Here is a 27,374-nt window from a genome sequence, read left to right on the forward strand (position 1 = left end):
ACAGTCATTTGTAGAGTTGTCTCAGCTCTGTGAGCGTGGTAGCACGCTCATTGCTGGCAGTGACGCGCCACCCTGGCTGTATAGGTGCTGCGGAGGAGCTTCTGCTACTTCCCGAGCCCCTGTACACAGTGCCGACCGACAACGTGCTGATGAAGTGCGTGGCAGGCACGGCGTCGGGGCGCATCTTCCTGGGCGGCGCCGATGGCTGCCTCCACGAGGTGGTCTACTCGACGACCAGCAGCTGGTTTGGCTCCCGTTGCCGCAAGGTGAACCACTCCAAGAGCGTCCTCTCCTACCTGGTGCCAGCCATCGTGAGCCTGCCCTTTGGCGAGGAGGACCCCATTGTTCAGGTGGAGTCTCATAACCAGTTTCATAAGAGTTGCCCTGCTTCGTCGGGGGATATCTTTTCAGAGATGAACAAGGTCCTATGGATGACACCTGGGGTCTCAGAATAACTTGGAACGGAAAACGTGCATCAGGAGGCAGTTGCGTTTTATTTTGAAAAACGTCCATTAGCCGTGGAATTGCCTGAGAAGTGCAGAGAAATGCACGAGGGGACACAACCGTGGACATTAGGTGTGAGACATGTAGGAGCGGTGTGTTCAGAAAGCTGTTTGGGTAGAGTAATGTCACCATAGTCTATGGTGCTCGACAGTTGACATAAAAGGCTCGAGTCACTGGTCTCGTCAGAGGGCAGCACCAACACTGCTATCTCCACTGTTGAAATTATGCTGATGTTATTAAAGCACTGCCCAGCCTTTCCAGTGTCATAGTAGAGTGGTATGAAATGAAAAACTGCTTCAGAGCTATGCTGCTCGGTGAACTTGTTAGCGCAATCCTTCAGAGCATGACTTTTGTCCTTCCATCAGCTTTGCGGAAGAAATTTGCTGGGGGTTAGTACGGCCACAGTGGTGACCTTCCAGGTGTAACAGGATTTGGTGCTGAACATGGGAAATGGGGCCCACATCGGGTACTGTGTTTTGCTTTCCATTTTCTTAATCATCACTCTACTGCTCACTTGGACACTCCATCTCACTTCAACTCAATTACTCATCGCGACCCACATAATCATTAGGCATACTCACTGACCTCAACTCACTCACTCATTTCAGCTTGCGGCTTATCTGGACTCACTCACTTGCTTTGCGCAATAAAGGCCCAGTTTTCCAGAAAGTTATTTTTTGGTGTGTTCGGCATCAGGGTTGAGCGAAGAAATGCGGTGGAGTTTAAACACAGTTAAACAATCTAGTAGACTTGTGAAAGCATGTGTTATGACTAAACCGCTTAACTACTCATGTCAGTCTGGATGCCTATCTGGGGGCAACATCTAGTACAATAAAATCATTTTCAATTCGGATAATTCGAACTAGAAGCGCAGTCCCAGCGAACAAGTGTATGAAATCAAGTGCTTGTTACTTGAACATTAAGTGTGCAATCACGTGCATGTAAGGTGTCCGGGGCTGCTGTTGTCAGGGGAGGAGGAAAATGGGAATGTACAGTCAAACCTCAATGTGATGAACCTCACTGGACCGCAAAAAATTGTTTGTTATTTTGAAATATCGTTCTAATGAAAAGTCTGCAATTATAAACCAGTAGTCAAACCTAGGTATGAAAATTACGTACCTTGGCAGTAGACACGTGTGTAGACAAGCAACACCTCAAATGAAAATGTTGCACTAACTTCAAAGCTCATTTATTTGAAGAAATCGGTAACTTTTTTCTGCCGCGTGTAACTAACACGATCACGCACTGCATTAAACCACTACAGCGCATACACCTTCCACTTCGCGCAACACCTCATCAGATGCGTGATTGCACCAAATAATAAAAGTACGGAATTTGTCCGTGTGCAAAAAAACATCAGCGTTCGATAAGGCCTCCTCTTCAGTGTTTCGCGAAGTTTGAAAATCTTGTCTCGGTCTTTCAAAATGATCGCGGTGGTCGATGCTGCAATGCTAGCTGTGTGCAGAGGCCGATTCGCTTTTTTCCTGCACCGATTTATTGCTGCGCCGATTTATTGCAGCAAAAGATGCTTTCCTATCTTCTTGACATCTTCGCTGGCTGCCATCATCGTTAAATCTTTCACAAACTTTGCAATAAGGTAATCTGCAACAAAAAGAAGAAAAAAAGACGGGCGGCTAGGCCTGCTGGGAGCTGGCACTAGATAGGTTGATGATGATAGCTGCAGTCCACAGACTATACACACAAAAACTGTGGTTTCTGTCATCACGCAAGAGTTGCAAGCTGTGGCGCTGTTAATTTTAGCTGAATTCGTAATACTGATGTTCCTATATTATAGAAGAAAAAAATTAAATTCGTGCGTTATTCTGAAATAGTTTTACGTTGAAAACATAGGAAATCTGCTGGGAAATGTTAAAAAATTACAAGGCTTCGTTTTCAACGCTGCTGAACCAAATATTGAGCGAAAGCATTAGCTGCGGGTGACCGAGAGTTCTTCTCTTTTTCTTCTTCCTCAGCCCACATATAAAGCCCCGTTTTAACCAAGCTGTATGAACGTGCCTTAGTGGCCTATAGGGGTAACCTGAATGCCAGGGTCCTAGCAAGCTGATTCTGACATAACAGTCTCATGTGAAACGAGAGACCCAAGTTGGCAGCTCCTGCCAGCCCGTGTGTCATGTGGGGTGTGACGTCACAGCGTCCCGTAGGTAAGACGTAACTGCGGCCGGGTCACATGAAGGCTTGAAAGTGCGAGTAGTATTCCTTTCGCAATAAAATTCATTAATGTAGTGTTCATAGTAACGAGATTTGACTTAGTGCGTCTGGGCTTAGAGGCCCGTGTCTTCTTACATGTTGTCTCCTTACATTTGCCTCCATCTTGGGAAATGGGCTCGCCTTATGTCGCACCATGAAGTTCACCAAGTTCTCTGCTCTAAATTCGTCAGGCTAAGCCGGGAGCAGGGGTGATTTGCCGGCTATCAGTGCGGGGCTAAATTCGTGCGCTCCAGATCGGCAGTACACTAAGAGAGCCTTCTTTGCTGGTTGTAGCATGCCGCAGAATGCACCGCAGCAGGTAGACGTCTATACATTTGGTCCTGCGACCTGCCAGTGCGTTGGAAGTCCTTAAAACTGCACTTAAATTTGTGGGCACCCTGACCAGTGTTGTCACATACTCTGTCACAGTGTTGTCACATACTGTAAACATACTCTAAATAGCACTGAAAAGATTTAGCCTGCTTGTCCAACACCGTTCCCAATTGTGTACTATTTTATCGCCTCCCCTGTGAAGGGTGATATAGTCGTCGTGCTCTTCCCCTCTGCTCTGGTGGTAGTCTCGTAGATGGATCTGTGGGCCCTTGTCAAGTGGCTCTCCTTCGGGCCGCTTTCATTTATAGCCTCTGTTGTTGACTTGCCGGGAATTAACCATTGTTATTGTTATAAACACTTTGATTACGAAATTGATTCCCAAAAACGTACCAAAATTGGCCAATTTTTTTACGCAGCCATAAGTTTTTCAATGCAGTTCTTGATGCTGAAAATATATTACTTCATTGCTTTTACCTTGTTTACTCATGTAACGAACCTACCCCTCCTCCCCTTCCCTTACACACACACATACACACACACTTTTGTCACTGGAAATTTAATAAATAAACTGGATATGGCTTAACGCAGTTATGCCAGGTTATGCAAGCGAAAGCGGGGTTAGACATAGACGTCAGACTGTGTTCAGCATTCTTGCAGTACAGTAGTTGGCTGCCGCCTTGACATTGGCTGCACGGTAGCAAAACGCCAGAGACTGAGATCAAATCTATTGCAGTCCCCTATTGGCTGGTTTCCGGTTCTCTTCCATGGCGCGTCTACCCAGCGTGCATGCACACTCCGGCTTATTTTCTGCTGCGCGGCTAGTCATGCACGGCTGTGGCAACCCGACACAACTGGTTGCCATAGCGACGGTGCATGCGCATTGCAGGCCTTGGCTGACCACAGCAAAACTCTTGGAACTAGGCCGGTAAAGCTTTCGCGTTATAACTTTATAAAAGAACATTGGTCCTTAGCGAGTCCCTCAGTTTCGTACCGTTGCTCTAGTCCAAATGGCATTCCTTGGCAGCGCACCAAGGTGCTGCACAGGGATAACGTCAGGGCGTGTTTTATCATTTGACAATATCTATGTTGATGGATGGACGAAGAGGACGAATAGATAACATTTCAACTCTCGCTAGGAAGTATCTTGTCAGTGTTTTTTTCCCAGTAATCAACCCTGTGCTAAACTGATGCAAATATTTATTGAAAAAAAAAAAAAAGAGGATTGCACAAGTATATGAGATAATTAAAATTTTAATAAAAAGAAAACTGCTTTTGTGGCCAACTTTCTCTGACTGCATACCATTGTAATCGATTACTACATTTATTTGTTTATTTTATTTAATCAATACTGCCGGCCACCTTTTGGTAGCCAAGGCGGGAGTGGGTACATCACGTAAGTTAGTTACATCCAAATCAAAAGCAGAAGAATCAAAAACATACTCTAGAAAAATAAAACCGAACACACTAAACTTATTGGCAAGAACTTATTGCAGTGATTAGGATGCCACATCGCATGCTGAAATGTGCCTGTGCATTTATCCAATAAGCTGTAACATTGCAGGGTGCACAGGCATTGCTTAATCCAGACGCAAGCAAGCTTTCAGCATTAGTAGTTAAACCTTGTGGGGTGCACCTTGAAGCAGGGTGTTGCATGAAACCTGAAATGACTTTTGTCAGGCTTAGGACCCTTGCCATAGGCACAAAATATATCTTTTTTTTTTTTTTCCTTCTACAACTCTACCTTCTAGTGTCAAGAATTGCAACCAAAACAATTGCTGACCGTAACTTGTCTCAGCGGTAAGAGCAGTGAAACACTGGGCCAGATGAGTCTGACTTCGTCATTGGTGATATTAGAACAATCTTTCATGATGAGTACACCTGAAGTTGATAGTGAAAGGTTAAAGTGCACCTGGCGATGGCTGGCACAGTTGGCCAGGTAGGAGGAGGGTGGGCGTCACCTGGACTCTTTGGCGGTGCAGGTGGTGGTGGATGACAGCCGGCACATCCTGTACACGCGCTCGGAGCGGGGCTCCCTGCAGGTGTTTGACCTGGGTGCCCAAGGCGACCAGGCCAGCCGTGTGATCACACTGTCCCTGACGTCGCTGACCCAGATGGCCGCCCGTGTGGTGCCCACAGTGGACGCCGACAACTTCCGGGGGCTGGTGCACATCGAGGCAGTACCCCTGTGCGAGTCACTGCAGGCCCACCTGGTGGCCATCACCCAGGCCGGTGAGTGGGGCATCGCAACTGTGCCGTTCAGGTTCAAGGTCAGCCTATCTATGTTGCTGCGTAGGTAGGCTGCATGCTTAATGCATTGGAAGCTTTGCTGCATTCAGTTATGTCGCATGCATTTCTGAAGGGTTGCCTGTGAAATGAAGTATCTCCATTTTCTTGTGAGCTCTTAGCTTATTGGCTGCAGTTTGCTATTAAAAAGCAGAGATTACATTGTAATAATTTCTTTTTAATATTTTCCTGATGTCTTAAACTTTCCCTTTGCATTACTTATATGTAAATATTGTATCTGCCCCTCTAAGTTTTGCTATGTAAATAAACGTTGCATTTGCGTGTAAAAAATATCTATGTAGCCAATAAATTGTAATAGCTGTGCTTAAATGTTTCCACATAATCGAGACGGCACTTGGCAGGTGAGGAGACAGCGAAAGAGTTCCACAAAAACTGTTCACTAGGTCGCATGGCCACGAAGAATTCAACAGCATGGCAGCAGTTATAGCGTCCTGAAAGCCATCAGAATCTCTGCCGCTCTCACATAAGGCACAGAAAGCACCTGTGACAATTCTCGGAACATTGTAGGGGTGGTTGGTTCCGTAGGGCTTCGATCATGACAGAGTAATCTTAGTTGCCTCTTGCTTCACCAAACAGTGAAGGAATGTGCAATGTGCAGGCAGATGTTACAAGCATTGGCACTAATATTGATTTTGGCCGTGCCTTGGAGAGTGGAATTGGCAGCACACCAGCCATTGGTGTAGGTTGCAGCCAAATGAAAGCTGCCTCTTGTGTGTTTTTTGATGCGTGCTTTTGTCTGGTAAGCAAAGTCAAAGGGATGCCAGCCCTTCTTTTTGGGGAGCTCTTACAGAAGTCAGTGTAAGCATGTTGTTCGGTGGCAGTAACAGACACGAGTGAATCCAAGTGCATTTCAATATTAAATCACCCGTTAATTAAGGGTGTGCAATAGTTGAGGGCTTGGAATAGGTAGCAAATATAGTGCAAGCCGGCTAAATTGCCGGAAGGTAGGAACCTAGTTTAGATCTAAAATCGCTTAAAATGCCTCATTTTAGGTCACTACAGCAAGAGAGACACTCGCATGTGCACAGCCCGATTCGTGGTGGAAGGGGTGAAGATGCGGATTGCATGGGCAGCTGCAGTTGTTAAGGGCAGTCGCTGTCAGTTCTCAATTTTTGCCAGTTAGAATTTATAGACAGAGTTCTGGCCCCAGAACGCAGGACAATAGCACGCAACAGAAAAAATGCACTTGAGGCCAGCGCGTGCAATTGCACTGCGTACGGTTGCACCGCCGGTGGTGGTGCAGTGGTTAGGGCGCTTGACTGCTGTGGTCAAGGTTGTGGGATCGAATCTCGGCTGCGGTGACCGCTTTTCGATGAAGGCAAAAAGCTAGGCGCCCACATATTGTCCGATGTCAGTGCACATTAAAGAACCCACACATTTCCGGAAATTTCCGGAGCTCTTCACTACGGGGTCTCTCGTAGCCTGAGTCACTTTGGGACGTCAAACCTCATAAACCAAACCAAACCATACACCGCATATGGCCAGCCTAGAGGTGCCATATTTCTTCCAGCACTGGATATCCAGTGGACTGACAGTGACTGCACGGTATATCCAGGGGTGCGCCTTTACCTAACGACCTGCTCATATGCAAGCCCGGAGGCCCGCCCGTCCACCCTGGCACTGCTACACGTGCGCCTGCCGCCGGGATTCTCGGCAAATGTGCCCCCACAACGCGTGCGCGCCGTGCGCACAGCGCTCTGCCGCCGTGGCACCACTGTCCTGGTAGCAGCCCACTCCTCCAATGACCGGGACTCCCTGTGGACGCTGGCAGCTGACGCCTACCCCTTCCGGCCACGGCTCATGGAGGCCGCAACGCTGGGCCAGCTGGACCGTGGCGTCTGCTGCATGGCTGAGATCAGCCGCAGCCATGCCCCACGGCCGCACTGCGACATCACGCTGCCTAGAGGGGGGTCGGTGCCATCCGACCCGCCCTTGGTTGTCACGCAGCACTTGGAGGGGCCCCAGAAGTTTGTCTTCCTCTCGCTCACCAGCTGCTGCGTGTACGAGAAGCCGCGACCCGTGGATATGCTGCGCAGCCTCCTCGATGATCCTGGTGCCGCGCGAGAAAACGCTGTGCGAGCCTTCTTTGAGCTGCATGGCAAGGTCCAGGCTAGCGCCACCTGCCTGATTCTCGCGTGCAACCTGGGCAACACGAGGCTGGCCGACAGAGCAGCGCAGGCGCTTTTTCGTTACGGCGGGGAGGCCAAGATGATCACCTCCGAGTCAGCGCAGTCTATCTATGGACCAGCATCTCCAATCTGGGCCAGCACCCCACTGCCCGGCATCCAGGGCCCCTCTAGGCCACTCAACAGCTTTGGTTCGCCACTCGGTTTTCAACAGCAGCATCAGCAGCAGCAGCTTCAGTCATATGGGGGCAGACAAGCAGGACTCCAATCGCCGGGGCTTTCGTCACCTACAGCACCGCAGCCAACAGGAGTGACCTTCTCTGGTCGGCACGACGGCTGCTACCTATACTACTCGCGCCTCGTGCGGCCTCTCTGGACGCTGAACCTGGTGTCGCCCGTGGCAGATCCCAGGACGGGCAAGCTCACTGACACACTCACTAGCACCGTTCCAGGCGGCGAACTGGAGAAATACCTCTGCTCGTTGGTGGCCTTCAAGCGGTTTCTGGAGCGCTCGTCCGCGCAGGTCGGCTCACAGTTGATGGCCGACGGCATGTCATTTGCCAGTGTGAGGACGCACACCCGGTCACGCCTGGAACCGGACACCCCAGCACACCTCCAGGAGCAGATGCTACGCAAGGCCCAGGTGAGCTTGTGCGTTTCGGCCCACTAGTGACTTGCCGGGGAGGTTTCTGAGCAACAACAGTAAACACCTTGTTGTCTAAAGAAAATCCAGCTTCAACATTGTCATTGTGAGTGAAAACTCATGAGCATACCTCTGGCACATGGTAGTTGATGGTAAATGGTCGGGCAAAGATTGGCCGGCCGATTGTGTGACGCCATGGGACCCCATGGTACGACCGAGGCGAGTTGGCAGGTAGTGTCAAACTGTGTATCTGCTTTGAAATGGGAATCAAACCCATTGATCTCCTTAGATCGTGAGCCAAATAGGCTACTCTTAGGCCGCATAAACGCATCGGTACAGCTTGGTTAAAGCTGGGTTTTATATCTGTGCCTGGTGGTCTTCCACATAATGCGGGAACTTGAGGCTGCATGTTAATGTGTATGTTTAGGATAATAGAGGTACAAATTAAGGGATTAGCCCCACCGTGGTGGCACAGTGGTTAGAGTACCTGACTGCTGTACCCAAGGATGTGGGATCGAATCTCTGTCATGGTGGCCGCTTTTCGATGAAGGTGAAAAGCAGGGCTCTTGAGTGTTGTGTGATGTCAGTTCACGAGAACTCCAGGTGGTTGAAATTTCCAGAACCCTTCACTACGGCATCCCTCATAGCCATAGTCACTTTGAGACATTAAACGCTATAAACCAAACCAAAATTAAGGGATTAGTAATTAAGAAAGCATCAAAGTCCGTGGACACGGACGAGGATGTGCAAAGAGAGCCGCAGACTGTATTCATTAACGCTATCATGCCCTTAGAAGTGCAATAAGCGAATTTTGAAGTTTTCTTTTAATTGAGGGAACTGGATTTATTGGCTCCAAGCGTCCAAGCAAGCTTCGAATTAATGCCCTGTGTGGCCGATGTTTTTTTTTTCTGAAATCTGGTACAGTGTCCCGACTGGTGTTTTTTCTTGAATTCACTGCAGCGAGTAGTAGGGGTCACTCAACACGCAGAGTGTGATTCAACAATTGCATGGCAGCTCGCAGCTCTGCTATTGGCAGAGCGATACACGGAGTGATCGTACGACCATAATCCACGTGCTTCGAGCTTATTGTTTCAGCTATATATATTCTCTGAACCACAAATAAGTAGCGGCACTATCAAAATAATGCTTGCGTCGTGTCTAAAACAATTAATAAATATTACTTTCGTTGTCTTACAGATTAGAGGATTTCTATTGGGCACCAAGTGATGAGGTTGTCTTCTGATCAAAGAGTGCACGTGTACTTTTATTTGTGGGTTTAATTTACACCTTCGTTTTTTGCGACTGACACTGTTTAACTCAAAAACTGAAACTCAAAGAACAAAAATGAAAACAAAACAATTTCTTTAGGGCACATTTTAAAGGTTGGGCTTACATTGTCCTAAATATGTTTTTTAGTAGTACACAGTAAAATCTTGTTAATTTGAACTTCACGGGACCGGGAAAAAAGTTCGAATTTCGAATAGTCTCAAATAAACTGACTTGAACCATTTGTATTATGGTAAATGTACTGTATTTAGTTTAGTAACAAACTCGCTCATGTGATGAACCCACCCAGTCCCAATTTGTGCCTACAAATCTTTTAAAAAAAAAAAAAAAAAAAAAAAGTCCTTAGCGCATTTCTCCGTTTCCTGGCGTCACAACACACAGAACGGCGTGTTTACCTTTTGACTTTAGCTCCAGCAGGGGAACGGAGGGGGGAGCGATTCGCAAACTTGGCAAAGTGCCAGCGCCTCCTTTTGAGTGCAGTACTGCCACTCCAATCATTTGAACCCGATGCTAAAAGCCAGTGTCATGATCACGGCTGACTTGCATGCTTCCGTTGACGACTGATGGGTGGAAGGATGGATGGCTATCACAAAAAAAAATAAATAAATAAATAAATAAAAGTTCAATCCATAGTGCCCGTCCGAGATCGTGCCTTTCATGGGCGTTGGCTGGGACCACACCGAAAGTATTTATCCGTATTTCCAAATTAACAGGGCTTGAAATAAAGAGTATTTAATTGTGAGCTGCTTAGGTTGCCCAGAGGAGAGAGCAAGCAGCTGCCGCCGCGGCCGCCCCCTTTCTCCAACACCGCCGGCTGCCGCGCCGGTTATAGCGCCATTTAAGTTTTACCCACTCTTCCATGGTTTTACCTGGTTTCACCTGCTGTCCCCATTTGGACGTGCGCAGCCTCTAATTATGCCTTCCTATTGCTGAGGTGTTTTACTTTCTTTTTTTTTGTGGCGTAATGTGCGTCAAGCTGCCCAGATGCAGCGGCGCATAGCTTGAATTAACCATGGTGGAACCGACTCGCGTTCGAATTAACGGTCCTTTTTATATACAGATTTCTATGGAGCTTGGCCGTACCAAGTAGTATAGTTTGAATTATTCAAAAATTCGAATTATTGAGGCTCGAATTAACGAGCTTTCACTGTACAGTACAGCCCATTTATAACGATATTGAGAAAACCAGAAAATCTGATCGTTATAACCGATTATCGTTATATCTGGACCAGCAAAGAAATAAAAAGGAAAAACGAAAAAACAAACACATCCACGTATTTTCCCTTTCATGTAGGCTTGCCTACCTACCAGCGATGAGTAGATCGGGCTGAAGAACGCTAACCATCGTAAACACTTTATTACAGGATACATCAATAGCCATAAAATAACTTAAGCATGCTTAAAAAAGTCGGAAATTTGTGCTCGCTTGAGCAGCAGCTGGAGCTTGACAATCGCTGGGAGCATCATTTCCAGTAGCACGTTCGCTGGCAGCAGTCCTTGCGCGCACGAGACTGATTAGCGACTGCAGGCATGGCATCCTCAGCCTTGATGATCGTTAAAATCATAGAGTGTGAATGCCCGTATTTTTTCACAAGGCTTCCAACCTTGCAAACCAGCCAGAAATCCTGATGGGTCTACCGTTTCAGTCTCGATAGCTATCATGCCGTCGATGTGGTCGATGCCATCTTGCACGAATGCTGTAGCGATGATGATACGGCCGCACCCTTTGCGCATCAACAGGCAGCGATTGCGATGATGATAGGGCTCATTTCCGAACCGCACACAATAACCCACCTTTCTTTTTTTTTTCGTGAAAAATTTACGCGAGTTTGAAAAGTTTAAGTTCTTTCTTTCTTCTTTTTTTTTTTACGAGAGTCATATATCCTTCCAGCGATCAATCATCAAAGAAAGCACACGGTCAGCCGCGAGCATTACACCGACTTTTGGCATCGTTCTTTTCAAAATATGTTTGCTATCGCTTTCCAATGATTTTGTGGTAGCGGACAGCGGCCACCCCAATAGCTGAGTGATAAAGATAAAAGTGTACTTATTGAAAACCAGGCTTGCACAACGGGACCAGCCGAGCACCCCCAATCACCCACCACTAGAGCTAACATTATCGCTGCATAGCATCTTGGTGCGCTGCCAAGAAACACACTGGACTGCAACTGCGCGAAATAGAGAAGCGCGTTAACCACTAGCCTTTTATTGTTGTTGTTATTTTGTTTTTGTTTTCAAGTCCTCACTGGCAAAAGTGTGTGTGTAAAGGGGGGGCTCTTATGCAAGTAAATACGGTACGCAGACATGAGGCCTGAGCAAAAGATTGCCACGCCAGTGTGGGCGATGGAAACATACGACTAATCTAGTTCACTATAATATGACAGCGTCAACATTAAAGTTCCTAGTCGTCGTTTGCAAATGTGCAAATTCTGGATGATGGTGATGACAATACCAGTGGTGACATCTGGCGGCGGCTTTAGTAGGCACTGCACTGGCTCTTTGTTTAGAGGCAACTATTTTTGCTGCATTGTTTTTGTCTATGTCCATTATTAAGCACAGTTTTATGAATCGGTGGCATCGTGCATGCTTCAAAAAAGGTGTAGAAGGCGAAGAATTTTTCCCGCATAATTTGCACCTGCTGCACGAATAAGCGGCGGCGGCCCATTGACAACAAGGCATTAACAGTCGCTCATTTCGTTTGTTATTTTTCCTCCTTGGTTCGCACCTCAGTGTGCCCGCTCATCTGTTCACCCTCTCCACGCACACTCATTTGATTCGTAGTTTGCTCGTTACTTTATTCCTTCCTTAAATTAGAGGTTCTCTAACTGGGTTTTGCGAGGTCCCACCACTGAACAACTCGCCCAACTCGCTTTGGAATCTTAAACCCCGCAAACAAGCGGATTTCTGCTATATGCCCCAGCGAGGATGTGATTCACGTGGCAGTGGGAGTTGGGTCAGTACTTTTTTCCTCGCCCTTAGTGCCCTGTTCACATCCTTCTTTTGTGAAGCCTTAACATTCACTCTTTGCAGTCAATCCCCTGAGTCGATGTGTGAGTCAAAGGCAATATCTTCAACGAATAACAGATTACAGATTACTGAGATATTCTCCGTCAACTCTTATTCCCAACTGCTTCCATTCCAAGTCTCCGAGTGATACATACTGTAAGAGTGACAGATACTAACTTTTCAGCAGTACTCTGACCATATAGAGCAGCCCTCATCCAGTGGTCAGGGTGTCCGACGAGGACACCCTGATCACTGGATGAGGGCTGCTCTATATGGTGAGAGCGCTGCTGGAAAGTTAGTATCTGCCACTCTTACAGTATGTGTCACTCAGAGACTTGGAATGGAAGCAGTTAGGGATAAGGGTTGATGGAGAATATCTCAGTAATCTGTTATTCGTTGAAGATATTGCCTTTGATTCACACATCGATTCAGGGGACTGACTGCAAAGATTGAATGATGACCCAGGTAGGAAAAGCAGAAATGCAACTCCAAAAATAAATATGCAGAAGACTAAGATAATTTTCAACAGTTTCAGGAAAGAAAAGTAGTTTGCACTAGTTAGAGAAGCACGCGAAGTCGTAGCTGAATATGTCTGCTTAGGACTGGTAGCAACTACAGATGCGGATCATGAAAGAAGCATAGGTAGCAGAATATGATTGGTATGGAGGGCATTTGGCAAATACTCGCAGATTATGACCACCAGCTTACTGGTATCACTCAAGCAGAAATGATACAACAGTTGCAACTTACCTGTACTCACCTATGGGGCTGAAACATGGCGGCTAACGAAAATGGTTCCACTTAATGAGGACAATGCAGAGTGGTATGTAACGAAAAACGATAAATGTAATGGTAAGGGATAGGAAGTGTGCAGAGTGGGTCAGAGAAATAGCTCAAGTTACTGACATTCTAGTGAAAATCAAGGAGAAGAAATGGGCATGGGCAGGGCATGTAGTCCAAAGAGAGGACAGCCAATGTTCTCTAAGAGTAACCAATTGGATTCCAAGGGAAGGGAAGCATAGCAGGGGGCTGCAGAAAGTTATGGACGGATGAAGTTAAGAAGTTCGCAGGGGTCAAGTGGATGCAGCTAGCGCAGGAACTGGTTAATTGGAGGAATATAGAAGCCTTCGCCCTCAGTGGGTATAGTCCACATGATGATGGTGACTTACAGCAGTGCATACCAATAAGGAAAATTTTTAATGAGCTGTGTCTAGCCTGTTGCTTACAAGTCACTTTGCACTCAGTTTAGCTTCCCTTGCATTGTGCTCAATGTGCACTATGCGCAAAGGGTAGTTGTTAAACTTGGGCAGAAGCCTCTGTGTATTGCTGCGTGTTGAAACGTGCTGGATCGTAGGGGTTCTTTGATGGCACATGTATGTGGCCACATTGCAGGCGGAGGCAGCGTCGCAGGAGCAGGCCTCCCTGGCTCGGCTCCTGCGGCTGGTGTCGCACACCTGCGAGGTGCTGGGCCTGTGGAAGGTGCTATGCGACCACCAGTTTCGCTTTGTGTCAGCCGCCCTGCCACCGGACGTGCGCGACCAGCTGCGCAACACCACCCTCCGCGAGCTGCTGCTGGCTAGTCAACAGCTGCCGGCCGCGCTGGCCACTGCCCTCGTCCGCACCTACCTGGAGGTGAGGATCGTACTATGCGACCTGCTGTTGCGCTTCAGCTCTCGGATACTAAAAGGCTGCCACACTTTCGTGTTCATGAATACATATGCTTCAGTGGAGATAGTGTTTGGAAACGGGAATCCGCTGCATGGCAGTCTGTTACAATCAGTTTAACTGGGTACTCAGCTTCTATTCACAGTTTGTTTTTTGTTGTTGTTTTTTTTTATGTTGCAAAAGCTTGGCTAACAGTGTCAGCACTTCATGTAGGCATTGGTTCATGTCGCCCCCTCCTTTGCGCAGGACAACGCGGCAACGGAGCAAGTGTCTGACCGGCTGCGCACTGTGTGCCCTTCGCTGTACCGTAGCGAGGATGCGCTGTTCACGCGTGCCCAAGAGAAGCTGCTGGTGGCGCGCTCTGAGCGTAGTGCTGCCGAGCGACGCAAGCTCCTTGATGAGGCTGTGGCACTGTGCAAGAAGGTGGGGGCACCTATTTCCACCCGCCATTTTGACCGGCATGCCTCTGCAAGAGCACCGGCACTCGCTTGTCCCGCGAAAGTCTAGTTTATCTGGGTGCCACTCAATGCAACTTGTTTGTGCCACAAGGTCATCCTCAGAATTGCTTGTCATGCAGGTGTCATCAGCGCCCAAGAACGTTTGCCGCCGTTTTTCATCTTCTTTCTAAACTCCCGTTCTCTGAGGACTGTGTGACACGTGCACGCCACTGCCACTCCTTCGTGAGCATGCAAATGTATTGTTTGTTTCCGCAGCTTGAGAGGGGTTGGGGCATTCTCGACCGTTTGGCATAACTGGCGGTTACAGAAGTTCGCGCTGGCGATTGTTTTCAGTATGTGGAAAGCACATTGGGGCTTTGCAGATGCCAAGCAGTGGTCAGGCTGAAGCTGATGTTCCATCCATGTCAGGGCAAGCATTGATGCTCTACAGCAGTCTTGTGCCTGACCCGGCTACTCTTTTCACTCTTTTGTTACCTGTATGTATGTACAGCACATCGGTCCACTCTGGTGCCTGTCTTACATTGTGCTTAATGCGGGCTCCTGAAAGCACCTGGACAGCTGAAGGATTCCAGCTTGTATATACAGTTGCCAACGGTTTTTTTCGGTTTCGGCGGAGCTCAGGAAACGGTCCGAAAATTCCGTGAGCTTTAGAAAAAAGTCTCTCTGCGAAAAATCAGCTTCACAAAGCAAGAACTTTGCGGCTCCTCATTTTTCATTTATATGTCGATAATAGGGAGTTACAGCATAGCACGATCGGCTACTGTGATCTGCTTCTGCACGTCGCCTATGCAGTGCGCTAGCGTGATCCAATACGGCACTGATTGATGCCGCAGCGACAGGTATGCACGCCGCCGGGAAGCATGCAACTTGCTCAAGGCAGTCACGGCATGAGCAGTGGTGCCCCGCAGAAGCGGATCATGCTAAGCTGTAGCCGCTATAATCCTCTAGTTAGGATATCTCTGCCAGTCATGCTTTCATCGTGCCACCTTACGGCGTACTGTGACGGCGTGGCAAGTCACGCTCATGCCGCAAATTAACGCAATTACTGCACGAAGCAATAGCATTCAGTTCCGATGTTTAAGAAAGGCGAGAAGAAAAAAACGAAAATTCTGTAAAAAAGCAAGCCTTCATGCTAAAAAAAACTAGCTTTTGGCCAAAGTATGATCTCCACAATATTGCTGGTGCCAAATTTGGTTCGAAGAATTGAACTTTAAGACACCAGAGAGTCTGAAATATTGGTCGTGAAAATGTACATCTTCTAATTAGGCATGTGATCGTTTCCTAATGAAGTCCGAAATATCGCACATCGGAATTATCGAGGTTCGAAAAGTCGGTTGGCTATAGTAAAGCTGCCTCATTAAACTTTAGCTGGCTAGAGCTCAGGAAAAGTGTGTGCTAAAATGTGGGCCTTGGAACTGTATACTCTAGTATCCCAAAGCACTTTGCGCAAGCAATCAGTTTCTTTCTTTTTTTTTTAGTTCTGATTAAAGAGCTTTTAGCATTTAATTCTCTGTTTATGATATACAACATTTGGTAGCAACGTTTAAAACTTATATATTCTACATTTTTTTATTCTCCTATTTTCTTGTGAAATATATTGAATACTCGTTTTGTACAGTTTTGCGCGTAGGGGAAGGAAGCCTGTTACACTTCAAAAAAGAAGAAAAAAAACTTTCGATAACTCTCGGAACTTGGAAACAAGCAGGATAGTGCAAGAAAACCAGCAGGTGTGTCCCACGTGGCCTTGGCATGCTTCAAAGGAGAGTGCGCAATGTCGTGTCCAGCCGCGGCAGCTCTGCAGTTGAACCAACCGTTGCGGCCGCGTTTTGATGGAGGTGTTGTGCTGTGCGATGTCAGCGCACGTTACAGATCTCCAGGTGGTCGAAATTATTCCTTAGCCCTCCGCTACAGCACCCCCTTTCTCTCTTTCCTCTTTCACTCCCACCTTCCTCCACAGAGCAGGTGTGACAGATACTGCACCTTTCTTTTCCTGTGAACCAATTTGCATTTTACAATTGACAGGTGGGCCCTTCCTTGCCCTTAGGTGAGGCATGCGCCCAGCTCGTGGGCTGTGGCCACCACGCGGGGGTCGTCGACCTCTGCCTCTCCCTGGCTAAGCAGCACGACCCCAAGGGGTTGGCCGTCCACTTTTACCAGCACGGGGAGCGTCCCGAGGACGTGCAGGGACGCCAGGCCTACACCATACGCATGGATTGTTACCAGGTGTGTGCATATGGGGTTACACAAACCAGTCACTGAGCGTCTTGACTGCGAGCGAAAGAGAGGGACGTTACCGCTGACAGTCAAAAAAAGAATAAAAATAAAATAGCCCAGCCCGCACCACCAAAAGTTAGATGGGCTTAAACCAATATATACAGTCGAACCCGGATATATCGAACTCGAAAGGGATCGCGAAATAGTTCGATATATCGATAATTCGATATACAGAAATCGGCTTGTGACGGCACTTACGATGCGAAAAACCGATACCGTATTTGTCGCGTAATCAACCCACTTGCATAATGAACCCACCCCCCACTTTTGCACCCGAGAATTTGAAAAAAAAAAAAAACAAAAAAAATGCGTAAAGGCCAGCTCGCCCACATGCAAGCGACTGGGCGATCTCAGCGACAAGCGGCAGCGACAGAGCGAACATTTTCAAACTTGTTGGAACTGCGTCCCTCTCGCCGCTCGAGCCACCGCAGCAGCTCAAAACAAAGTTTCTGTGTCGCCGCGGCGGCAGAAATCGCGAGCATTTTCGCTTACATGTCGATGGCGCGCGTCAGTCCATTTCGGTCGTCTCATCCACAGCTCATTGGCAGCGTGCCAAGATCCTGCGCAGTGATAACGTCGGGGCACGTTTATCTTTTGATAGCTCCTGCGGTGGCGGGGAGTGAATTTGGCAGAGTGCCCGTGATGGCTTGATTGCACAAGATAGCACAAGCCTGGTTCGATTTATCACGCCGCGCTTGGGGCGGACGTCATGATCGCAGCAGCTGACCGCGTGCTTTCGCTGATTCATACATGCAAGGATAAACGATAAGAAATAAAATAAACATACCCGCAAAAAAAAAAAAAAAAAAACCTGCTGCTTCTTAACGTCCGCAGCCGCCATATCTTACGCTACACCGCGCGCGTACAGCACAACGATAAGAAAGGATAACTCTCGAAAAAAAAAGAAAGAAAAGAAAAAAACAACAGAGATAGCTGCTGCTGCTTAACATCCGCAGGCGTCATAGCCACGTCTGCGCCCGCCGCCGCCGCACGCAGAGGGTTCGCAACACACGCTAAAAAAGCATCCAACGTCTGTCTGAAAACGGGCTGAGCTGGCTTGGCGCATGCGTTGCGCGTGCTGAAGGAGAGAGATAGCTCGGCAAAAGAATGGGCACACCCACGCACATGGCTTGCAAACGTCATGTGTTGGCGCGCGGGAAACGACAACTGCAGACGCGCGCGCCTTTGGGGAATGGGCTCGGCGCTGCCCAGACCAGCCGTCGCCGAACTGTCCCCTCTCATTCCTTCCGCGCGTGGCTTGAAAACGTAACGCGGCAAACGGCCAAGGGGGATGCGATCGTCTTTGGGGAAGGCACACTTTCCAGTGCGTGGTGCGGAGTTCGATATATCGAACGACCGGTGAAATTGAGTTCGATATATGACGCGGATTTCCTATACTTTTACATGGGATTTTCAAGGGGATATTTCGTGAGTTCGATATAACCAAAATTCGATATATCCGGGTTCGATATAACCGGGTTCGACTGTAAAATAAAAGGCCAAAAAAGGAAAAAAGGAAATGGGGGGAGTGTGTGTCAAAGCTGTGAAGGTGTTTGAAGACAGCGGTGAAATTTGCTTTCAGTTTCCTTGTACATCTTTACCATCCCTTGTTCCGACTCAGTTTTCTCCGGATTCATGCTCTCCAATGCGAAGTTTAGCTATCATGTGTCAAGATGGTGAAGATCTGCTAACCCCATTCTGCGGAGTGCATCCAGGGGTCCTGCTCCCATGCTTTTAACAACTCATTTGAGGCTACTGCGGCACCTCTTCATTCACAGTTCGTAAATAAAATGTGTTAGTGCCGCATTGTTTGGTTAGCGTGAAACAGGGCCGTACCGGACTGTGAACTATAAATTATTCACCAGAACTGGTTCTTTTTCCAGCGAGTTACAAAAATGGTGAGGCAAGTTGCTGGTGTTGTTTGTTTCTTTCTTTCTTTAAGTCTTGTGACTTGGATATTTCTACTTTATCGACCAAGAAACATGCCTACCTCAGGGGTTACGACACAGATTCATCCACCCTGTAAGTCCAGGGGGTGGTTTGGAACAGTGGCTGCAACGGAGTTTGCTCGACCCGAGGGCAGCGAGAAGATACCGACCAGTGCTTTGACAGCCCACATTAGGAAACAGAATAATTCGTTAATTCGCTCTTATGGGGAAAATGTTGAAGTACCCAACCTGATGAGAGCAAGTGGAGTCAGTAAGCTGACTTTGCTGTTTGCTTTGTTTTTCTGTCATGCTCAACCCATGGGGGGCGTTATATAAACGAAACTTGCACAGCAAAACATTGCAAGGCTCAATCAAATGCGAGCAGATGAATAAAACACTCAACCCGTAGAGTAGAGGGCCACATTGCCCGTAAGAATAAAATCCAGTGTTGTCCATTTAGTGGGCAACACTATGCTATGTTGGCAGCCCGGTAATGACCGCCTTTGGTTTATGTTGCAAATTTCCTCTGGTGCCTCTCTCTCCCATCCAGCGACCGAATTCCAGGTCAGCCAATTAATTATTAGAAATGATTTGTTCATTTATGGTCTTGACAATACGTTCAATAATCTTAAATGGTTTAGGATTTTTAACCAATTCAGACTTAGTATGTCTTGTCCCATCTCCTTATGTTATATTTTGAAGTGCAAGGATTTGTTGTTTTTTTAACACAGCTACATTTTTTTAGATAATGATCAAATGTTATAGTGAAAGAGACTATGAAAAGGTATCTACTGAAGCTGGGAAACTCGCACAATCAGTATTCCATCAGCAATCTCCACAATGAAAAAAATTATTAAGCCAGCTTCACTAACATCGCAGGCATCAGGGATAAAAAAATTATGCTTCCTTTCTCCCCCTTCAACCCGACGCACACTGGCGCAAGCGAAAGAATGAAGAAATCAGGTCACGATGGCACCTCATCGTCTCGCTCAGTGGGCGCTCCCAGCCAGCCCCAGTTTACGCCGGTGAGCAGGGGTGGCGGCATCTAAGAACGTGCAGTGAGTTGACGGGACATCGATTTTTCCTGTCGTGTGTGACTCCACTCATTCACTTTGGGTGTTTACTTCTACTCGGATTGGTAATGCAGAGTGCTTTGTGTGACTGCAGTGGTTACTATAGACCACAAACTTTGAGTCGAAGCCGTCCAGTTGCCGCAATTCTCATTGCCACGACGTTTACAGGTAACTTCTGTCATTATTGTCCCTCACTGTTACTGACCTTGCTTCGACAGCAGAAATGGGGGGGGGTGCGCTATTTCCGCCCCAATTTTTCAGATACGCCCTCGATTCTAGCACATCGAGTCCTAATGGAGCCTTCAGCACTGCTGCAACTGTATACTATTGCTCAACAGAAATACTTTTCTAGCTTTGTCACGGTGTTTTGTGCATTAACAATTTAACGCAGTAATTTATATCAGATTTACAGAAACGTAAGCATTGCATGCCATGTTATAGAAAGCGTTCTTGCTCAAGTAGTTGGTGCTTAGTATTTGCGTAACCGCCAGCAACATTCTCAGCAAAACTGGATAAGCACGTCATAACAGCGATGTGGTTGGGTAGGTAATTCCAGTCCGCAGCAGCATGGGGAAAAAAAGACTGAGCGACAAGGATCGCTTCTTGAGCAGGTCAGTAGGTTTGGCCTTCATGTTGCTTCGTGGTGTGCTGCGCCTGGCAGGTGATCCTGGAGATGATGAGTGAGCTGCGCTCCGCACCCCCGTCTTCCGGAGGAGAGAGCCCCGCGGAGAGCTCCTATGAGTCCGTGCTGTCCCTGGCACTGCGGTCGGACGACGAGATGTTCCACGTGGCGCTCTACGGCTGGCTGTGCAAGAGCGGCCAGTCGGCGCGGCTCCTGGACGTGCGCAGCTCTTTCCTGGAGGCATACCTGCAGCGCCGGTGCAGGGCACCCCCCGACGCGGACCTGCTGTGGAAGTACTACCAGCGGACACGCAACTACAGTGCGGCCGCCCACATCCTGGCCAAGCTGGCCGATTGGCCGGGTGCCGAAGTGCCATTGGCCCTGCGCATCGAGTACTTGTCTCGCGCCATCCTCTCCATCAAGAGCCAGGTGGGTACAGAGGTGGGGCAAGGTAACACTCCCGCGCTACAGCGGGTGACACTGTCACGCTAGCAGTGCACAGCGGCACATGGCCAGCACATTGCAGATATCATAAGCGACTGGCGGTGCCGGGTCCAAAATAAGTAAATAAACTTCATCAGCCATAACAGACCTGCAGAATGCATTTTTCATGCAGGCACATGCAGATCTTGTTTGTTTTTGGTGGTAACAAGTTTTGGATAGGTAATATGAATTTTTGTGTGTGCGTACGTGTGTGTGTGTGTGGATTTGTAGAAAATTCTGCAAAGTAGAATTGCTTCTCCAGCAGGTTTCAACACGTAACTAGCTACCACGAGTCTTTTGTGACCAATAAGAGCTGCAATTTTTACTGAGCTTCAACAACTCTTTCTTTTCTAAAACAATTTAAAACTAAACTATTGGCAAATCTGCCACATACTGTATGCACTCGCATAATGCTCGCACCCCCACATTGGCGGTCAAAAATTGGATTTTTCTTTTCCTCGCATAATAATTGCATCACCAAAGTTATTGCCCTCGAGAGTCGTCTGCTAGGAGTAGCAAGCGCCATCTGGAACACTACTTCAACTAGCTGGCCTAGTTGTGTGCACTACCAGGCGGCTATAGTGCACTCGAGTATATCATCGGCATCATAAGTTATGCTCGTTGAGTTGTCGTGTAGTCTTCATTGTGTCCTTTTTCGAGGTGTCTCGTTGTCATTGTCCCTTCGTTTTGTCCGTGTTACTTCTTTTGTTCCGCCGTCTACCTTGTTCTTGGTGCCACATCGCTATACATGTGCTTTTGAGCTAAAAGCTATCGAGTATGCGCTAGAGCATGGCAACCACGCTGCCAGCAGGTACATTGGTGTCAACGAGTTCTGCGTACGTCACTTGAGACCGCAACTGCAGTTTCGACACGGACTCGGATCAAGACTCTGATCAGGAGTAGAACTGTATGTTCTGAACATTATTACCACAAAGCACGAGGAGTGATGGTGAGGCTGCATGTGGCAAAAAAAGTGCTTTAGCGATTCCTATTTTTGGCAACCCTGTACATTTATAACAAGGTAAGTTCTGCTTGAAAGTAATGTTTTGGTTATATTTACAGTAGCTGGCTTAAGCTACCCGATTCACACCTATATAAATTGCTTTTAGTGCTCCAAACCATTATTATTATAATTAATTGGTTCACAGGAAAGGAAAGGTGCAGTATCTGTCACACTTGTTTCTGTGGACACCTGAACTGTGCCGAAGGGAAGGGAGGGAGTGAAAGTGGAGAAAGAGAAAGAGGAACCATAGTGGAGGGCTACGGAGTAATTTCGACCACCTTGGGATCTTTAAGCGGTAACCGCATGAGGCGACAAACCCTAGCGATCCGTCGCGCGCCGCCAACGCCTGTCGTCGCCGGTGCATACCGCACGGAGCGACGGGGATCAGCGACAGAGAGGCGCGTTTTCAGCGTTGCTCTGTTACCGCCGCCTCGTCATTCGGTCAAGGGGAATGCAATCACGCTGTATCCCATTTCTAACACTAAACAGCATGAAGTACGATAAAACGCTGATGAAATTTTTTGTAACGCATCGTATTTTAAAGGTTCACAGCGCAGCGGTGCGCTACTACACTGCGATGCCAACTTGCATTACGAGCATGCAGCGACTTTCTCCTGCTTCTTTCGGAAGTTAACAATATCTAGCCACACTAACTTTCTTCTTTCTTTTATTACCCTTCCAAGCTTTTACTGAATTATTTCGATGCACTGATATATACACAGATCAGATGAAGTGAGCGCGTGAAGGTACCAGGTTCTTTGCCCAAACCAGACTAGGAAAACAAACTTCACACGCAATAAAAAGAACAAAAACGGCAGAACGGAAGTTGAGCCATAGAGAAAGTATGTTTCTCTATGGTTGAGCATCCTAAAGCCCTCTGCGATTGGCTGCCTCACGAGCTGCTTCCGGACGACACGCGAAATTTTCTAAAAACCCAGAAACCGAGCGACAGCGACGAGCGGCAATGCTTTGGCGGCCCTCAGCCCGCCGCGTGCGGCATGTCGGCACGAATTGCGCTGACATCGCACAGCACAGGGACGCCTCTTCGTTCTGCCTCCATCGAAACGCAGCCTCCGCGGTCGGGTCGGCGATGCCCGCCCGTTACAAAGGGTGAGGCCAGCAAATCCAATCCAATCCAAGTCTGTTTGCTCCTCCGTTTTACAGCCATTTCCTCGATCGCCCGAAGCATATCACATGCGATCTCTCAACCTGAACGCATCGCTGCCCTGATTTGTTCTGCGCTCATGAGCTGAAAATTTTCTTTTTCCTCGATGGGAAAATATGTTAGTTATACCGCTCACTTTAAGCTGAAAGTGATTCACTACGTGAAAGAAGAAGGAAAAAGAGCGGCTGGACGAAAGTTCGGCGTTGACGAAAATAGTGTGCGGCGATGGTGCTCCCAAGAAGATGCCCTCAGGAAAACAAATGTTCAGAGGCGCGCTTTCCGAGGGAAGCAGAGCATGTTTCCGGAAGTTGAAGACTCATTTCTCGAGTATGTGACGGAGACGCGGCGCAACGGCTTTGCTGTTTCGACTGAGATGTTGCGCATGAAAGCACTAGACATTGCACGCAGCAAGGGGATTGCGGCTACCGTGTTTAAAGCCAGCAATGGGTGGATTTCGCGCTTCATGAAGCGAAAAAACCTGTCCATTCGCCGTCGCACGACGATGTGTCAACGTCTACCCAGGAGTATGGTGAAAAGCTTCTGCAGTTCCACGAGAACATGAGCACCTTTTCTCTGATTGGTAACGCCGATCAAACCCCGGTTTGGTTTGACACACCCCAGAATGTGACAGTCGAGGCGAAGGGGAAGAAGAGCGTGCATGTGCTTACGTCGGGGAGCGAAAGGCAGCGATGCACGGTCATGCTTTGCATCACAGCGGATGGACGAAAAGTGAAAACGTCTACCTGCGGAGAAATTCTCTGATGGCATGTTTGTTCGTGCGCAGGAGGACGAGGAGCTTTTTGACAATAATAAAGGCAGGTACCACCGCAAATAATTTTTTTCGCTGTCTTTTTTTCTCATGTAATCGCCACACCCCCTGATTTTCACCCCAATCTCGAAAAAAAAAGTGCGGCCATTACACGCGTGTATGCGGTATATACACAGTCAACGACCAATTTGTCAGACTTGCTTGAGAATGCAAATACATACAAAAAATCAAGCAGTCCGAAAAATCAAATTCTAGAAAAAAATATCACTTTCTATAAACTGCAAATTGCTGTATGAGGGAGGAACAGGTCAGCAGTCTTGTGCCCATTCTGATGCTTGATTGTGTTGCCGCACAATGTTTTACACAGACAACTGGCGGCAACCGGCGGCTGTACTGCCTGCCGTCAGCCCACCACAGGCGAACGCGTGGCCTTAGATGCAGACTAGGCACGAAAACCCTGAACCATCGCGTTTTGAGGAGGATGTTTCGCCACCAGGTGAAACATCCTCAAAATGCTGCGGTTCAGCGACAACGAAAAGTGCTGGGGATGTGAGGCAGAGAGCCTGTTTCCTTATGCGAGGGAACGGTGGTCGGCAAGCTGAAGGAGGAAACATGGATGAAGGAGACCGCAGTGGTGTGTCTGCTTGAGCTCATCCCTAGCCTAGCCACGGTACCTCCACAGACCTCTTCTCCCCACCCTCTCTCGTAGACTCATCATCCAAGCTGCAGCCACCATCACTCTGCGCCTTCAGTGTGATCGCGAAACGTTTCACCACTTTTGTAGCTTCAAGTAGTGGGGATTTACTATCAATTAACACTGTCAAGGTTATTTTCCCTGAATTTTAGCCTTATTTTTGTTTCTTTTCTGCTTTGTCCTTTCAAATATCCGCGCAAAAGCTGCATATAACGAAAACCTGAATGTAATGAAAAATTATGCTCCTTTTACAATTCCAGGCTTAACTGTAGCACTTTTCCTGTGGGCCGGAAAGTGTCGAGGGCGTGTTTCTCGGTTCTAGCTCTGTTGGTGTAACATGGAGAAGCAAGAAGTTAAATGTAGTGACCATGCAATGCAATGTGGAACCCTGGCGTCTGCCATGTGCAGCTCTGTGAATTAATTAGAGCTTGGGTCGATCGAGGCTCTGCTCAGGAGTGTCACCATTTAAACCCGCCACCGACACATGCAGTGACCCAAAGAGCTGGTTCATAATTTCACGCCGCATAGGTGTGATAGCAGTCCTTTTTTGTTAAGAATGTGCAACACATTCCATGCATTTGCTGACATTACCAACGTAAAATTAAACCCACCACTGGATGCTCTTACAATCCTTGTGTTGGCTGGCGCCGTCTGCAGGGGACCTTCGCGGCACGTGACGGAGACTTCCTGCACGATCTCCAGCAGAAGCTCGATGTGGCCCGCCTCCAGTCCAAGGTACAAGATGCCCTGCTGCAGCGGCGAGACCTGTCGACGGCTGGCGAACTCGCGGCGCGCCTCGACGCTGAACTCGTCGATGTCACGCGCCTCTACGGCGAGTTTGCAGACCCATGCAACCTGGACGAGTGCAAATTGGCGATAGTGCGCTCGTCAGAGTACTACAAGCCGCTGCTGGTCGAAAACCTGTGGCGGAACCTTTTAGAGCGGGAGTTCCACGAACACCCGAGCGTTGAGGAGCTGTCACGACGCCTCACATCTCTGGCGCGCGAGTATGCCCCATCGGAGAATTTCTTTCCCCTGCCGTTCCTGGTCAAGTTTCTGGAGCTGCGCGGAAACCAGCATGGTTATGTACCAGGCTGGATCATCAAGCCTCTGCTGGAGGCTCATGTGCCGGTCACCAAGCTGAGGGAAGCCTACAACGACCTCTATCGGAGCAAGGACCCCGCGTGGTCTGGCAGGTCACTCCACCTCCTTCAGGCAGTGGCGAATCTCATTGGCGTGCTCGTAGAGGGCAACCTGAGGCAGGTGGAAGGCGGCAGCACTAACCAGCGACAACTAGCCAACCGCTGCCTGGCTGACATCCCGGGGTACCTAATTGACCTGCAGTCAATGCCAGCGGGAGAGCCAGGGGTCGACGACCTGATACAAAAATTTAAGGAACTTCAAGTCTGGCTCACCCAGTATGTGTTGCCTTGATAGGAGGGCATATTCTGTGGCATCTCGGGCGTAACACAGTGGACTGCTTGTATTCTTAATTTTTTCATTTTACTATGCCAGCGGACAATCGTTTGCCAGAGGTGTTTTATTTCTACGTCTCTGCACAACCCGCCAGTGCCTGTACATGAACTTCAATGACACCACCCTGTAGCCAATAAATGGCAACGTTGTGAATTGTTCGAGCAGTTTACCAGCTTTAGTTTGCCTCTATGGTGTGAGTTTGCTTCGTTGTGACAAATGCCGCATGTATTATAACAGCATTTGATGAACATATTGTCCCATTAGACACATCAGGAGGCTCTGATAGTCGTCGCCACTATGTTTCCGTCGGTCTGGACAGGTCTCGCATAACTGGTTCATTATCAGCTTAGCAGACAATCACTAGAACTGTGAGCCAGTAGTGATATAGGTAGTTCAGCTTGTTGATCATCATTGCCTTTTGAATAAAATATTTACCATGGTAGCCTGGTGCCAATAAAATAAAGCCCTTGGCTGTGGGATTGAATCCCAGCTACCCCGGCCATAATTCGAAGGAAGAATCACAAAAAAATTTGCTAGACATATGCTTAAGCTCTGTCCTGAAAGAACCCATGAAAACTTATTCGCTAAAACTATAAAATGCGCACAAGCAATAGGTGTCCCATGAGGTTTGCGCGCGGGAATGTGTCGCCCTAATTGGTTGCGAGCTGTCACCGAGAGCACTTTGGAAATTATTTGTAAATTATAGGCTCCATACAAAGCTTTTATTTTTATATACATTTGAATACTACCGCAAGTACCGTTTCAGGGACAATTTAAGGGTATGTAGTCTACAGCTCCCCTAGCATAGCATCATTCACGTGCACACTCTTTGAGACTCGCTTATTCACTATACCTTTAAGGGATTGAGACAGAATTTTCCTTGTTGTAATTTTTGCTTACAAGTTATGCATCTGACATCAGGTAACTTCAATTGCCAACACTGGATAAATAATTCGAGATTGAATTTTTTTACTGTGCAGTTTCAATTTTGGCTACTGATTGTCAAAGGAAGATTCTGTCGCAAGTGAGCATGAGATCATGTGGGACATACAAAAGCTGCAGTATATATACTGCTTTGTAGTTTATTTTGCATAAGTCTTGCACTAAGCTGCTGCAGAAGCTGAAATGACAGCAACTGTGCAAATGACCAGCCAGTCTTCCTTCAAAATAATTTCATCAGCCTACATCAACAGCTACTGCTTGTTTTGACTTTTCATAGCAGGTGTTCAGAAGCTAATTTGAAAGTTCAGTTTTACCAGAGTATTAGTCAGCGTCTGTTTTCTTCCGGCTCTATTTCGCATTGCCTTTTCTTCTGAAATATCTACTTTTTCTAGAACATTGAAAGCACGCTCC

At 47.8% G+C, this 27,374-nt stretch overlaps 1 protein-coding gene across 1 annotated transcript in view; it reads left to right on the forward strand.

The window, feature by feature from the left end:
* Positions 1-26,174, forward strand: part of Nup154 (nuclear pore complex protein Nup154) — a 33,289-nt gene extending 7,115 nt beyond the window's left edge. Inside the window, exons 3-10 of the mRNA XM_084578548.1 lie at positions 85-350; positions 5,025-5,274; positions 6,905-8,118; positions 13,804-14,043; positions 14,323-14,499; positions 16,557-16,757; positions 20,471-20,860; positions 25,203-26,174. Of these exons, the coding sequence (XP_084434674.1) occupies positions 85-350; positions 5,025-5,274; positions 6,905-8,118; positions 13,804-14,043; positions 14,323-14,499; positions 16,557-16,757; positions 20,471-20,860; positions 25,203-25,979 (3,515 nt within the window). The 3' untranslated portion in view covers positions 25,980-26,174. The remainder of the gene's footprint in view (positions 1-84; positions 351-5,024; positions 5,275-6,904; positions 8,119-13,803; positions 14,044-14,322; positions 14,500-16,556; positions 16,758-20,470; positions 20,861-25,202) is intronic.
* The last annotated feature ends 1,200 nt before the right edge of the window (positions 26,175-27,374 follow it).

The sequence above is a fragment of the Amblyomma maculatum genome, chromosome 9 (assembly GCF_055883805.1).
Source record: "Amblyomma maculatum isolate TAMU_Amacu chromosome 9, ASM5588380v1, whole genome shotgun sequence".
Classification (NCBI taxonomy): Eukaryota; Metazoa; Arthropoda; class Arachnida; order Ixodida; family Ixodidae; genus Amblyomma; species Amblyomma maculatum.